This window comes from Euprymna scolopes, chromosome 13 (assembly GCF_053919585.1).
Source record: "Euprymna scolopes isolate OS-2025 chromosome 13, ASM5391958v1, whole genome shotgun sequence".
Lineage (NCBI taxonomy): Eukaryota > Metazoa > Mollusca > Cephalopoda > Sepiida > Sepiolidae > Euprymna > Euprymna scolopes.
This window is the reverse complement of record NC_136494.1, coordinates 15963925-15980203: the sequence shown is the minus strand read 5'-3', so window position 1 is coordinate 15980203 and position 16279 is coordinate 15963925. Positions and strand designations below refer to the sequence as shown.

At 33.4% G+C, this 16279-nt stretch overlaps 1 protein-coding gene across 1 annotated transcript in view; it reads right to left on the bottom strand.

Annotated features, from left to right (window-relative positions):
* Nucleotides 1–16279, bottom strand: part of LOC145291944 (protein lev-9-like) — a 1240163-nt gene that overhangs the window by 102225 nt on the left and 1121659 nt on the right. Inside the window, exon 16 of the mRNA XM_080137869.1 lies at nucleotides 14258–14281. Coding sequence (XP_079993995.1) covers nucleotides 14258–14281 — 24 coding nt within the window. The remainder of the gene's footprint in view (nucleotides 1–14257; nucleotides 14282–16279) is intronic.

Here is a 16279-nt window from a genome sequence, read left to right as displayed (position 1 = left end):
GCTCCAGCCAATTGGTGTAAGGGGCTAAAATTGCTCCAGCCATTTGGTGTAAGGGGCTAAAATTGCTCCAGCCAATTGGTGTAAGGGGCTAAAATTGCTCCAGCCATTTGGTGTAAGGGGCTAAAATTGCTCCAGCCAATTGGTGTAAGGGACTAAAATTGCTCCAGCCATTTGGTGTAAGGGGCTAAAAACACATACTAGTTCAAGTTTAAAAACTTGCCAAGTGTTAGATGGAATAGATTCTGACACAGAAGACAGAAATTTTCCCCTCTTTATCAGATCCATCGTTCCTGGAACATGAGGACTAAAGGAAAAAATAAGTTGAGTGAGAGTAACCCAAGATCCACTTTCTACTTTCTGTAAATTATAACGTGGGATTGAATTAGTAAAAAAAACAAAAAACAAAAAAAACTTGTGACTTGAGGACGAACTAAGAGAAAGCGAGTGTTATTTATTTAAACATTATATTATACAGCGTTAAATGAGCAAAGTAATTTGCTTTTTTTTACTTCTTAATTGACTGTTTTGTGATTTAATTTACATAGTGTGTTCGTACAGAACGTAATTCTGCAACTTGAAACGTATCTATGTTTACGTATCTAATTCTTTAAGAGGAAAAAGAAATGAATCCGCTAAAATGCAATGTAGTCACTGTTTAGATATATTCTTTTGTTTTTCTAATACAGAGAGAAAAAAAGGCTGATTTGCCTGAAGTCGACCAATAATTGCCACCAATATTATTTCTCCTTTTTCTTTATTGGCATGAAATTAAATCTGATTCAATCAATGTGAACATAACCTTATCTCTGAATGAAAAAAAAGAGGTACGATTTGCCAAATCTAATTAGTTCCTGTGAACCAATTTCCTAAAACTCTCGAGGGCTTTCTTTTACTTCTTCTTCTAATTTTCCTTTTCTTTTTTCTTCTTTTCTTTCTTTTTCTACTTTCTTTCTTCTTTTTCCTCTTCTTTTTTTGTTTTTTTCCTCTTCTAATTCTTTCTTCTTCCACTTCTTCATCGTCTTCTTTTTTCGTTTTCCTCTTCCACTTCTTTTTTCTTCGTCTTCCTCTACTTTTCCTTTTCTTCTTCTTAATTCTACTTTTTCCTTCTTCTTCTTCTTCTTCTTCTTCTTCTTCTTCTTCTTCTTCTTCACTCTACCCGCGTCTCTCCAATCACAGCATGCGATGCACTTTATTGTTTGAGTCATTTCTGCGATAGTAACACACAATTCAGAAATAAAACAGTGTGTGTGTGTGTGTTTTTTTGTTTGTTTTTTTTTTGCTGTTATTTCTTTATGATTTGCAGTTTTGAAACTGTATTTTATTTTTTGTTCATTCGACTGTGATAATAAGAATTACATAGAACACCTTGGGCTTTTATTTCGTTAGATTTATTCTTGGAAAATAAAAGAAATCCGTTAGATATTCAGCTAAGTGACCTTTTAATTCCTATAACGACACCGTGATAGTGTACATCTCTCTCTCTCTCTCTCTCTCTCTCTCTCTCTCTCTCTCTCTCTCTCTCTCTCTCTCTCTCTCTCCTGCAAATTTTATAATCTAACATAATTGTCCTACTCGGGGTCTTTGAAACTCTGAATGTTTCATCCGCATCACGAACGAATTGATATCAGTTCAAATTGTTTGAATTTTCACAAGACTGAAACATACACAAAAATCTTGTATTTCTATGCACACACACACACACACACACACACACACTTACACGGTTTGACGTGACATTCAATTCTTTTAAGAAGATGATTGGTCTCAGCAAGAAGTAGAGAGTGTGAACCACCTGACATCTACTTGTAAGCTTCTGCTGGGAGATGGCTACTATACAATGTGACAAAATGTAAATATTATTGCAGAGGGGACGAACAACGCCAGGAAAACATCGGATGTATTGCATATATGCAATTATGGATCTTGGCAAAATCAAATGTAAATCGGGTTGCTGGCAATGACGTTAACCCTACAATCCGATCGAAGAATTGAGAGAAAATATCTTAATTGGATTAGAATTGCTAAAAGTGTAGAACGATAAAACAATCGAAATTTCAAATTGAATGTTAAAATAAGTAAACAATTGGCTTCCGATCAAGGAATGTGGGTGATGTCTATATAAGACATAAACAAAGTCAGACAGACAGAGCGAGAGAAAAGTTAGTTGATACACTTCTGCTGTCGCCATACAGACAACCACACACCACCAACACACCGACCAGAACTTTCTCTCTTGTCATGCTACCACTGTAATGTAAATAAAAACTTGATTTAACAAGTAAATAAAAACTTGATTTAACAAGTAAATAACTAAATGTAAATGATTTAACAAGTAAATAACTAAATGTAAATGATTTAACAAGTAAATAACTAAATGTAAATGATTTAACAAGTAAATAACTAAATGTAAATGATTTAACAAGTAAATAACTAAATGTAAATGATTTAACAAGTAAATAACTAAATGTAAATAACTAAATGATTTAACAAGTAAATAACTAAATGTAAATGATTTAACAAGTAAATAACTAAATGTAAATGATTTAACAAGTAAATAACTAAATGTAAATGATTTAACAAGTAAATAACTAAATGTAAATAACTAAATGATTTAACAAGTAAATAACTAAATGTAAATGATTTAACAAGTAAATAACTAAATGTAAATGATTTAACAAGTAAATAACTAAATGTAAATGATTTAACAAGTAAATAACTAAATGTAAATGATTTAACAAGTAAATAACTAAATGTAAATGATTTAACAAGTAAATAACTAAATGTAAATAACTAAATGATTTAACAAGTAAATAACTAAATGTAAATGATTTAACAAGTAAATAACTAAATGTAAATGATTTAACAAGTAAATAACTAAATGTAAATGATTTAACAAGTAAATAACTAAATGTAAATAACTAAATGATTTAACAAGTAAATAACTAAATGTAAATGATTTAACAAGTAAATAACTAAATGTAAATGATTTAACAAGTAAATAACTAAATGTAAATGATTTAACAAGTAAATAACTAAATGTAAATGATTTAACAAGTAAATAACTAAATGTAAATAACTAAATGATTTAACAAGTAAATAACTAAATGTAAATGATTTAACAAGTAAATAACTAAATGTAAATAACTAAATGATTTAACAAGTAAATAAAACTTGATTTAACAACTTTCTCTCTTGTCATGCTATCACTGTAATGTAAATAAAATTTGATTTAACAAGTTTTTGTTTGACTACAAAAAAACATGACTATCATATATATATATATATATATATATATATATATATATATATACTATTGACGGGCATTTTGTAAAAGTGCAAACTATAAATTATATAGACGACAATATTACAATATCTCCACTGAACTATCTGAAAAAAGGTTGAATACTGAATATAGCATTAATTCCTTGGGACATATACCAGAAGTAACAGTTGGAAATAAGTAATGCACCTGAGAGGGAAAAGATAGCGAAATACCAAGGTATCATGTGTGACATGAAAAGAAGCTGAGATCTGAGAAAGATCTCCATCATTCTAGTACCTATCAGAGCAACTTCATTTCCAAATCTACCTGGAGAATATACACGGTGAACCAAGTGCAAGAGAGATGCAAGAAAATTGCACTTGAAAGGATGATTAAAATCTTTAAAGAGGTCTCTCGGTTGGAATTTATGAGATTGTGTGTGAAAGTTTGCCACATGGTAGGATTCCCCCATCCCTAGCTAGAACAAAGTAAGAAAATTGAAAAAAATAATTGTCTAGTCGTCCTGCAGAGCTGTGGCACAGTGAAACAGTCTGTTTGTAGATGACTACATATGTTATATATTAGCGTGCCGGGGCAACGCCAGATAATCTTGATTGGTTATTATTATATTTGTGTTTCGTATATCTAAATGTAATGTCACCTAAAATAGGTATTTTGTGATGAAATATTTATTTAAAATAACATTGGAATGTTATAAACCAAACAACTTAGGAATGTCTCGATAAACATTATAAATTATGTAAAAACATCAGGTGATGATCGTAGTGTTACGTGTGTATTCATGACGTCATAAAAGGAAGACAAATTTTGAGACATGTACAGTTTTCAGTTAAAGTTGGGTTGTTAGAGAGAGGAATCAGAGTTGAGGAGCCGACTGGTCATAATGGCTCAAAGCACACGGGGGAAGCAAGGGGTCCAAGGCCTATGAAATGTAAGGAACATAGGACTAGCGAGCTGCTTTCCAATGGGGAAGCATCCGTAATAAAGCTGCTGAAAAGACAACCCGAGATTTGTTGATTCATTGGGATGAATCCTTTTTGCAGCTTCCCGTCAGACAAGACGAAAGATGAGCAAGGTATGCCCCCCCCCCCGCCCAAAGAATTATTATCCATCCCTTTTTTATATTATGTGTTCTGTTCACACTGATATCACTAGACTATCAAATATAGACACACATACTAGACGATCTCGTATATACTTATAAATATATACAATCCTACTACATTATATATATATATATATATAATATATATATATATATATATATATATATATATATATATATATATATATATATTAATGATGAGACAATTATAATAATTTTCTTGATTTCAAATTAATTATTGATTCTGTATTCATTTCTCGGTTCTGATATTTTTAAATCGTTAAATATTTAGCTATACAGTTTGTTTTTATTCTAATTTATTTTGATGCCTGTAAAAATTCATGTCATATATGCTTATATTTTTGTAAACGTAAAAATATAGCGGGGGGGGGGGGCGAAGGAGTTACTTAACAGATTTTAGTTTAACTGGCAGTTTAAAATCAATAAAAATCCTTTTATCATTGGCACAAGTAATGGTAAATTAAGTTTGAAACAATTGTTCTTGGCATTGGAAAATATGCAAAGACTTTCCAATGCCGATACCTTAACAAGTTCTAATTTCTCAGCAGCATGCTAAGATATATATATATATATATATATATATATATATATATATATATATATATATATATATATATATATATAGTCTATCTGTCAGTCCATTCCACATTTTTTCACAAACTACTGAGGCAAAATGTTGTATGGACTTTTGTTATCATGAGTTGCAGCGAACTAAGTATTATGGTATCCGTGGTTGAACAATTATAAATTAATCAGAATTAGTATTTAATAATTACGAATTACTTAGGAATTTTCTACACATTCATGGCTGATGCAACGAGAACATGCTACCCCTGTGGATTAAATAAAAAGCCCCATTCAGAATTCTGTCATGATCCCCGAGCTCAACAGAAAGATTCATGGGTTCAATAAAATACACGTCAAAAGGTTGAAGATTAGAGCTACCAAAATGTTATGTGAATAATCTTTATTTAATCCGTTTCTCTTTATCTTTATTTAATCCGTTTCTCATGACTGGATAGAAGTCCTATGTAATTCGCAATTATATTTTGAGTGAAGCCTGCACTCAGGATTGAACCTTCAAGCTCCAGAAAGATGTAACTTACAACTGAATTTTATCAAGTATTTCATTCACTATGCAACGGGTCCTTGAAGAGGATTAGAGGATACATCGGCTTAAACATTGTGTGAATTACACTCAAGATGAGAGCAGTAGTTGGAATAATCCAAATTATCGATCCTCACTAATTTAGAAAGCATAATTTTTTTTATTTTTTATTCAATTTTCACCCCAAACAAGGCACAGTGCCATTTTGAAGCAGGGGGCTACTATCAGGGACTTAATTAGCGGGGTCTTTATGAAGGGAGATGAGTAGAAAGATGTTTGTTAAATTACACTTGAACTTCTGCATATCAGTGCAGTTGGGAAAGCAGAATCCCGGAAGGGAGTTCCAAAGACCCGCAGTTCTGGGGAAGAAACTATTGGAGTAAAAGGCTTTCTTGCACCTAGGGATCTCTACTGTTAAGGGATGAGACTTAGTAGCTTGTCGGGTTTGTTGGGGGTAGTTACGTCGGGGAGGTACAAGTGTTTGCAGTTCGTCAGAGCATTCACCATTAAAGTATTTGTAGAACAGGCAGAGGGATGCAACATCTCGTCGATGGGACAGAGGCTGAAACCTAGATGACAGTTCAGGACCTATCAGGTTAGCGACTCTCTTTTGAACCCTGTCCAAGAGCGAGAGACAAGCAGCAGATGTACCAGGCCAGATGTGACAACAGTACTCCATACATGGGCGACTGGTGGCCTTATAGAGGTATAGGATACTGTCAGGCGTAAGTAGTTTTCTAGCACGGTAGAGGGAGCCAACCTTCCTTGCAGCAGCCTTGGCAATGCTCTCAATGTATCTATTCCAGTTCATATTCCCTGTAAACGTTAGGCCGAGGAGTTTAAAAGAAGTACTTTCAGGCAATGTGTTCTTGGCCATTGCTATTGGTGGTAGAGAAGGTTTCTTGTAGTTATTGAAGGAAACAAGCTTAGGCTTAGCAGCATTGAATGTGACCAACCATTTTTGTCCCCATTCCACTACAGATTGGAGGTCATCCTCCAGTGTTTCTGCCATTTCCTTGGATTTATTTTCCCCTCATATCTGTTATAGAGAATGGTGTCATCGGCAAATATACCCATCTCTGAAACAATTTTATCAGGGAAGTCATTTATGAATAATGATGGTGATTTTACAAAGATGTTTTTAATTTATTGCTTAATCTCAACAAGGAGTACATACGGGGTCAAAAGAGGTCAAAGATATCATCAATGAGATAACATCAAAATCAGATCAACAATTTTTCCACTTATCTGTTCTGTTTTTTCAGCTAGGTGTGAATCATAAATATATAACCATACCAGTCCTCATCAGTAAAGGTTTGTTTTTATTTAGAAGCGGCGAACTTTAAATTAAACTAAATCACAGAAAAATATTTTTATCACACAAATATATGGTTTATTCTAAAAATTAACTTTCTGCATTTATAATTTCAATACTGTTCCGTTCAATACTATAAGGCCATGCCTTGTGCGTATATGGCATAATCTAGAGATCCAATTGCCACAAACCCTATGCATTAAATTAGTCTGTATTTCAGCAACAATGAGTAGAATGCTATCTTTGAAGTAGTCTATTTTGTCTGGTTTATCAGTGTAGACACGAGACTTTAAATATCCCAAGAAAAAATAACCTAATTGCACAAACGAGGTGGCCAGATTTCATGACATTATTCGTTCATCAAATATTTCTCTCAGTAAATTGATCATATCGTTTGCAATTTTCAAACGCTGCTCGGGTGTAAGTTGCCTCACGATGAATTGCCAAACCAAGCTGAACTCAAAATAACCGATAGTTGCCAAATCTGCAATTAAAGAAAATAGAATTGTCAATTTAAATTTGCCGCCTTTAAAAAACACCCTATATATATATATATATATATATATATATATATATACAGTCAGTAGAACCCCGGGTACAGTGGCCCTAGGATACAGTTTTTCAGGGTACGATGTGGAATATGATATTTTTCAGACCCCTGGTCACGGTATTTGTCCCGCCTTACGGTGTTATTGATAATGTTATTTGATTATATTCATGTGTATTATATACTGTACTGTATTTTGTCACTAATTTTTAATGCCGTTTCCGGGGTTCTACTGTGTATGTGTGTATATATATATATATTTGTTCTTTTACAATTATTGCTTTAGTGCTCATTGGTAGATTCCTTTCCTTAATTTTAGGATTGTTTGTTAATTTAGTCAATTGTGGAAGTGGCTAAATTCCTATGAACTATGGGAAATAGATTGCATTCTAAAACTTCCACGTTATGTATGGCTAATATGTTGTGCCTTTTATTTAGTGGAATCGATTAAGTAGAGGAAATATTTGAATGTATGTTATCGTTATTCAAGGCGACTTTATGTTAGGAGAGCTCTTCTTAGAAGATTGCTAGAAGAATGTTAGAGGTTTTTTTTATGTCATTTAGATTAATGTCCTACCCTCTTCATTAGCTTTACACAAAGTGGTGTGCTGTGGTGTAATGTGTTGTGTTGTGGTTTGGTGTGTTGTGATGTGGTTTGGTAAAGTTTCCCCTCTACTATAACAAAAAGGAAAGATTGCAAATAAGAAGAAAAGTTTAGTTGAAAAAAGAAGGCAAATAAAATATATAAGACAAAAAAAGACAAAATGGAAAGAAAGACTGAAGAATGATTAATAGGAGGAGGAAAGAAAGGGAAACAAGAAAGAGGGTGAGGAGGTGGAAGGAAGGAGGAGGAAGGTAAAGCTGATTAAGAAGAATAAAAAGAAGAAAGGAGTGAAAAATTGGAGAGTAGGTAGCAGAGAGGGAGAGGAAAAATGTAAGAGTAGGAGGAGGAGACAAAGAAGAAGAAAGAGGAAAAGGAGAAGAAGGAAAAATCAGGCAAACAGTTTGAAGAGAAAAGAATGAAGGATTGGTTGTTTCGATTTACGGCATATCAATCCTTTTTGTGGTATTTAATAGCGAATCCAATAATTTGGGGAAAAATATTTTATTTTTCTAGTTGTTCATATCAAACTTATTCTGTTATTTGATACCGAATTTGGTCACCTGGGAAACAAAGCTTTTATGCATCAAATATTTATTCATAGTGTTCCGTTTGGTTGTTTTGTAAAGAAAAAAATTCATTTCTAGCTTTGCAGAACATAATCGAGTTTTGAAAAGGAAAAAAAGATTAGCATGAAAGTTTTGGTGCATTTAAGTCAGGAATCTATATCTTCAGAAAATCTAGTTAGAATTGAGTAGGAGGAGAAAAAAGGAATAGAATGTATAATAGGAAAAGGTTGAGGAGGAGAAGCAGAAACCGAAAAGAGAAAAAGAAGGTGAAGAAAGCACAGCTTGGGGGAAAGGTGAAGAAAAAGAAGAAAAGAAAACTAACTATGAAAATAAAAATAAATATAATAAAAAAAAATAAAATAAAAAAAATAAACGTGGGAAAGGGTTAAATAAGCAGGAGATTAAAATAAAACAAAAATAAAAAAATGAAAAACAAAAAATAAGACGAAAAGGCAAACTAAATTTTTTAAATATCAGAAACAAGAAAAAAATAAAATAAAAAATAAAAATAAGAGACAAAAATAAAACAGAAACTATAAACACAGAAACAAAAGAAAGAATTACGAAAAAAAAACAAATAAATAAAAAAGAGAAAAAATAACGAAAATAAAACAAACAAAAATAAAAAATCAAAGACAACTAAAAAAAAAACAAAAATAAAAGAAAGAAAAAACAAAATAAAAATCAGACACAAAAAATAAGACAAAGAAATTTTTTTAAAAAATCAGAAACAAAAGAAAGAATAAAACGAAGACAAAACAAACAAAACAAAAAAATAACTAAAAAAAAAAACAGAAATAAAAGAAAAATCAAAATCCAACACAAAAAAAAAAAACAAAACTAAAAAATGAGAAACAAAAGAAGGAAAATGAAAGAAAAAATGAGAAACAAAAAATAATATAAAACGAAAACAAAACAAAAAAAAAATACAGAAAAATGACACCCTGTATGCTATTTGAATAGTTAGGTGTTGAATCTAACATTCGATTTAGTTGTTAATAAGCACTTATTAAAAATAAGCAAACTGCACAACATGCAAGCATGCACAGTTGTATGCACTCATTCATAACTGCACTCATTTACACTACAACCCCACCTCAAGTACATGTGCATCTATTAACGAATATTTTGTGTAGCAAGGTGGGCTCCCTATACCATGCTAGAAAATTACTCACACCAGAGAGCACCCTATATTTTTACAAAGACACAATTCGCCCATGCACGGAGTATTGTTGCCACATTTCGGATGGTGCATCTATCACTAGTCTCTCACTCTTAGACAGAGTCCAAAAAAAGAGTCTAAATTTTAAGTCCTATGCTGTCAACCAAGCTCCAACCCCTGTCTCATCACTACCTACTCGTATTCCCGTTACTTATCTTAGAAATACTTTAATAGAATGTACTCTGATGGAATGGACTCACAGCACTTGTGCTGCCTTGATGTACATATCCCCAACTAACCTCACAAGCAGCAAAATCCCACACCTTCATTGTTGAGGTTTTTAGATGCCGAAAAGCCTTTTACTCTAATAGATGTTTTTCCCTTGGACTGCTAGACTTTGGAATTCCCTCCCTGTTTCCCTGAGTGTACTGACATGAAAAAGTTTAAATTTAATGTGAACAGACGTTTTGCTGCTTAACTCTCCACAGTATTCTACTAGAAACGATCTCTCTCCTTTCTCTCTCTCTCTACTAATAGGAAAACAAATCACTGTAAATGTCAACCTCCTCCTGGACTAAATTTTTTTTTCTAGAAACGCCAAAAAGATAAACATGACAATAAAAAGCTGTTTATATTCTGTTGGCATCAATGCTGGAAAAGAATATACCAGCTTTTTGGGTGTTCCTTGTGTAGTTTCTAAATTTTATCTGGGAAAACACACACAGAAAATTGCCCATTATTTCTTCGCAACTTACACAGACAAAAGGGCCTTTTTATTTTATGTGGGTGAATTTGTTCCCCGTGGACTGGGAAACGGCTGGCCCGATTTTTTTCTTTTTTGTGAAATTTCCCACAAATGTACTATATGTGTCTGGTAATGTTCTTAAATACGTTTTTGTTGGAGACGCCCCTCCATGGGATTAATGGACTATCTCATGACGTCACTTCCTCTGGTGATGTCACTTCCGGTATCAAGACCGGTGCCCGGCAGTCTGAGATTGGCATGCGACCAAGCAGGACATGCGCAAACGTCCTACCATTGAGGAATGGCATTGCTCAACTCACTTTGCCTGTAATTTATGAGAATACATGTTTCGATTCTTAAAAATCCTGTCTTCCTTTCGTTTATTACCATTTAACCCCATAACAGTTTTGTATCGGAATGCCTCAGATAAGTACAGAAAATTAATAATCGAAAAGGAACAGTCCGATTTTGACCGAAGTTAGCACTCTGATACAAAGTCACATCCCAAGTGCATTTGAGAAGTTTTATCACCGCACAAACAGAAGAGTCTGACGTATAAAATCAATAGTAATTTGATAAGACAGGAGTGTGCTTGAAAACACAATTAAACCATGATACTTAGTTTTTGCATTTTAAACTTTAATTAAAGCCATCAAATAAAATTAATTTTATAAAATCAACAGCAGGTTTTCTATACTCTAAACTACACCATAGTGGGAACTAATCCGTTGCGGGGAGACATTTGAAGCTTCCTTCCCGTACACTGTGCTGGGTCACCAAGCAGAGCAGGAAATCAATCGATTTAATTGACGGATGAGTAATTTCATCGATTTTGATTATAAATTATTATTTATTATAATGTGTCTGCTAATGTTCTTAAATACGTTTTGTATTGGAATGTCTCCGATAAGTACAGAAAATCAATAATCAAAAAGGAACAGTCCGATTTTGACCGAAGTTAACAATGAAAAAGTGTTATCTAAATGGAAGCAGATCACATTCGAATTGGAAGAAAGCGACTACCCCCCCCAAAAAAAAATGCTGACAAACAAATATATTTTCAAAAGTATTGGAAATGTGGAACATTCGTTGATCCTAATTCAATCCCGAACAACGTTGGGTCTCCCTGCTTATATAATAATGTGTTTAAGAACAATTATTTAACAATTTTATAATGATTAAATGAAACAATGATGATCATGGTATTTAAATTTCTTGATTTGTCTTTCGTGTCTAATTAAAATATCTCAATTTCTAACTTTATTCCCTATTTCATATTCTTCTTGTGTGTTTTTTTTTGTTTTTATTTTACATAGGAATCACCACTTATCAAGGCCCAGAGGCCACTCGAGGATAAGGGTTACTGGGTATACATTAGTCAAAGTGATTATAGTGTAGTAAACATAAGTAGTGGGAATTTTGTAAATTGGATTACTTAAGGAGACAGTTCATCAAGAACTTGTTTACGTTGGACTTGAAGACAATCAGATTGTAGTCAGCAGGAAAGCAGGTAACCGGAAGAGAGTTTCACAGGTGTGCAGTTCTAAGAAAGAAGCTTTGTTCGTGGAATCTACATTAAGGTCTAGGCACAAACAAGGAGTGTGGGAAATTATTGATAGTGGTTTTGGCTAGACGAGTGTTTTTCGTGAAAGTTTGATGAGGGGGACCATAGATTGAAGCTCAGACTAGCACTTGCCATGAAAATAACAATAAAGCAGAGATAGGTTGACAACGTCTCTTCTGTGAGAAAGAGGTTGCAGGGAAGAGAAAAGGGTATCCCCCACTAAGCTAGGAAGTCTATTTTGAACTCTGTTAAGACAAGATAAGCTGCTTCTATTAGCTCCTGATAAGATGTGGCAACAGTACTCCATCGTTGGCCGTACCTGGCTTTTATATATTTTTATATTCCTACATAGTTATTAATGTGTCCATTAATTTCTGATGCTACGTATCATGTTTTCCCAACGGGGTTCGTACCACCTACTAGGAAGGAGGAGGGCGTTACAATACTTCAGGTGGGGGATGGCCAAATTTATCCTAAAGGGGGCGGGGGGGGGGGTCCTGAGATTCTTTAGGAGGCGGTGAAAGACTGAGAGCTTCTAGTAACATTACTAGGTGCTTCTCAACCTATTTTCTTTGGGATTCACAAATCATATGAAAATTGATTGCCTCACACTTATTTTTAATTGGAAAAAATAATTCAAGAATCAAACCCTGTAACGTTGACAAAACTCCTTAAGTGTTTCCTGAGTCTGATTGAATTCTGATTCCCATTTTCAAAAAGGTTTTTCTCATCGAATGTGTCCTGGAAATGGAAACCGAATGGATGTATTGAAACGTGGTGATGGAAGACTTTTTCTATCAAATATGGAACAAAATATACCAACATTTGTTGCTGATCATCAACAACAATTTGAAAATTGATCGATGATTCCTGTGATTATTATTCTGATTTTTATTTTATTGATTATTGATTATTAGCAATGGCATGATTTATTAATTAACCCACTTGATTTATACTTGTTACTGTTCCCATTTGATAGACAGTGTAGTATTTTGTTGAATAAACTATATGAATATTTAATTATTTATTTTCATTTTAATTGTGTACTGCCACTGCTACTAATATTATTACGTAAGGATGCATGTAGGGAGGAGGCGGTAGGAGGTATCCGAGTGTTTTAGGGAGGCGTTTGCCGAAAAAGGTTGGGAAACCCTGCTGCATATCTACCTTCTAGTTGACAGCTGCTTCTGTTCGTTTTCTACGCTCAGATTAACTAATTTTCAATAGTTTTTATTTCTTTTTTTCTTGGTTTTATTTTTTCTATTTTTACGTTTAACCACACCCACTCCCTATCTAATGTATGAACAGAAAACGGAAATATTCGGACTACTATTCTCATCTTGGTTGATATTTTCATAACGTTTCGGCTCATGTGATTTCCGGCCTTCTTTCACACCCATCTTCTCAAACTCGGGAATCTTTATATTGAACGTAAAAAAAAAAAAAACAATACGAAATTTCAAACGAAACCCTTTATTTACTCCACGGGTGTAGATTGTTTTTGTCCTGTAAGCCATGACTTGGGAGAAGTGTTAATCATTGTTATTCTTAATTATTATCGCCGGTGGCAAGTATGGAAAACTGTCATTTAGAATTTACTGTTAAACAACGCCTTTATCCGTTGCGCCACAGACCCGTGAAGACCATTTGATTAAATGAAGAGTTCAGTTCCAAAGGTTCCAGAGTTCGACATAAAGATGTACGAGTTTGAAGAGATGTGCCCCGAATAAGGTAAGGGTTATATAGGTTGAAACATTATGAGAATAGTTATTTACTTCTTTTCCATTGCAGGAAGATGTGACACAAGGTTGGAAGGCGAAGAGAATCAAGCCACTGCCGTTAAAGAAGGGGTGCTCTGGCTTAGCAAAAATTGCCTGGATAGCCTCGTTGTTAATTCTTGGCCAGGGCGTCTTAATTAACTTGCTTTACTCGAAGTACCAAGATGAGAGCAGTAGTCCAAATAATCCAATTTTTAATTCTAATCTCAAAAAAATTCCCAGACATTGTTTTATATTTACACTGCCATGAATGAAAGGATCTACATATTTTCCTCATCATGTCCAATCTTTCAGTTCTTTTATCGAATCTTCCCCCTGTCATTGAAATAATCGTAATTTCCTCTGTCTCCAATCTGACAACAGCAAACAATTCTCTCAACACGCGCATTAATGAAAAAAAAAAAAAAAAAAAAAAAGAAACCAGTGGAGGGAAAATATAATATTTTCAGATTCATTTACCTTTCACGGGAGATGCCTCGTTGCCTAGTAGGTAAAGAACAAACAGAAATGATTAGGCAAACTGGATGTGGGCTGTGAAAATAAAAAGATGGCGACTTTTTTTTTTTTTTTTTAAAGAAAACGAAATTGCTTGCTTATTTCTTTTCAATTTGTATGTATAATCTATTTTTTGTTTTTTGTTTTTTTTTTGCGGCGAGGGGGGGGTGTTCTTTAGAACAAATACACTTTTTACGTTTTTTTTTTTAATATTTTTTTACAACAACAAAAATAACAACAGCAACAATAATATAGACAAAAAAATTAAAATGAAAAACAGGTAAAGAAAATAGAAATGAAGATACAGATTCGCTTATAAATTCATAATAAAATGAGTTAATAAATTTCGAAAATATATTAAAAATATAAAACAACAGATAAAAAAATATGTTTGAATTTCCGGAAGTGAAAAGCGTCACCATATTTGGACTAGGTTTCTCTATGTTGCTATGTATCAACTAGGTTCCGACAGATGTGCTCTCCGGCCTTCCTTTGGTGTATTGCTCATCCATTATGGGTTATTATTATAATACAAAATTTCCATTGCTAGCCAGTTATATATTAGAAATCTGTACTGACACTCAAAAAAATAGAATATGTTTTAATAAGTGACCCCCCCCCCCAAAAAAAAAAAATGAAATTCTACCTTGGTTAGGAGATTTTTGGAATTTGCATCTGGAAGTGAGAACAGAATCGGAAATTGTCTCGCAATTTGGAAGAAAATATTGAAATTGTCTCCCATCATGAGTTGCTATATTAGATGTTGCAATGAAAAAAGGTTTGTAATTCTGTTATATCATAGACTTGTGAATTTTCACAGATCTATTGCGATCATTTACGTACTTATAATGTTAAAAATATGAACTTCCGATTTCCACTCATCTATGGGCAAAATACGAGGTCCAGACATTTTTTCGTATGGGCACTTTTATTAATAGTACACACATAAAACACTAGTCCCCTTCGAAGTAATCTCCTCCAGCTGTAATGCACTATACACTCCAAACAAGGAAAATTGCCACGTGGACGTAAGAGGCTTCTATTTGGGATCATGTTTAATAAGAGATTGTGGGGAGTTGAGCAGCGAAATGTCTGTTTACACTACATTTAAATTTCTACAGTCATCGAAGTAGGTAACAGGGAGGGAATTCCAAAGTCTAACAGTCTGAAAGCAAGAAGCTATTAGAATAGAAAGCTTTCCGGCATCTAGGGACCTCTACAGTGAAGAGGTGGGGTTTTGCTGCTTATCAGGTTGGTTGGGAGTAGGTACGTCGAGGAAGGCACATCTTATGTCTGAGAGGACAAGAATAATATATATTATTCTTGTTCTCTCAGACATGATAAGATAGAAGTGTTAAGTAACTTCTATTTTATTCTTAACTAGCATGGGGGGGGGGCATTGCCGGTTCGTAAAATATGCTTAAACATATTCTAATTCATGCAGATTTCGTATTTATTATAATAGAGCTAATTCTCTATTAAAATATTATATTGTACCTAATATATAGTTTTGTTTTCAAAAGTTATCTTTAAAAAAAATGACATGGGTGCCATGAGCTAGAATCGAAACCAAAACATTTGGTAATCCAGTCATGTCTCCTACCAATGTAGCTATCGAGAGGTAGGTAATAAAGATTTAATATTAAACGACTTGAAGAAATGAATTGAATGCAGGCATACACAGAAAAAAGTAAAAATATGTCAGCAAATTGAAATGAAAATTTAGCATTTGGATTTATTAAGATATTTCTGTACGGGTTGTTCGTCCAAAGTTTTTACTCGCTATCTTTTTTTTTTCTTTTTTTTTTTTACATGTTAGTCACCACTTATCAAGGCTCAGAAGCCACTCGGGGATAAGGATTATTGCGTGTACAGTAATCAATGGGATAATATCGTAGTAATCGTTAGTAATGGAGATTTGATAAAGTGTCTTCCTTAAGGGGGCGGTTTATAAGATGTCCTTTTCTCTTCCCTGCAACCTCTTTC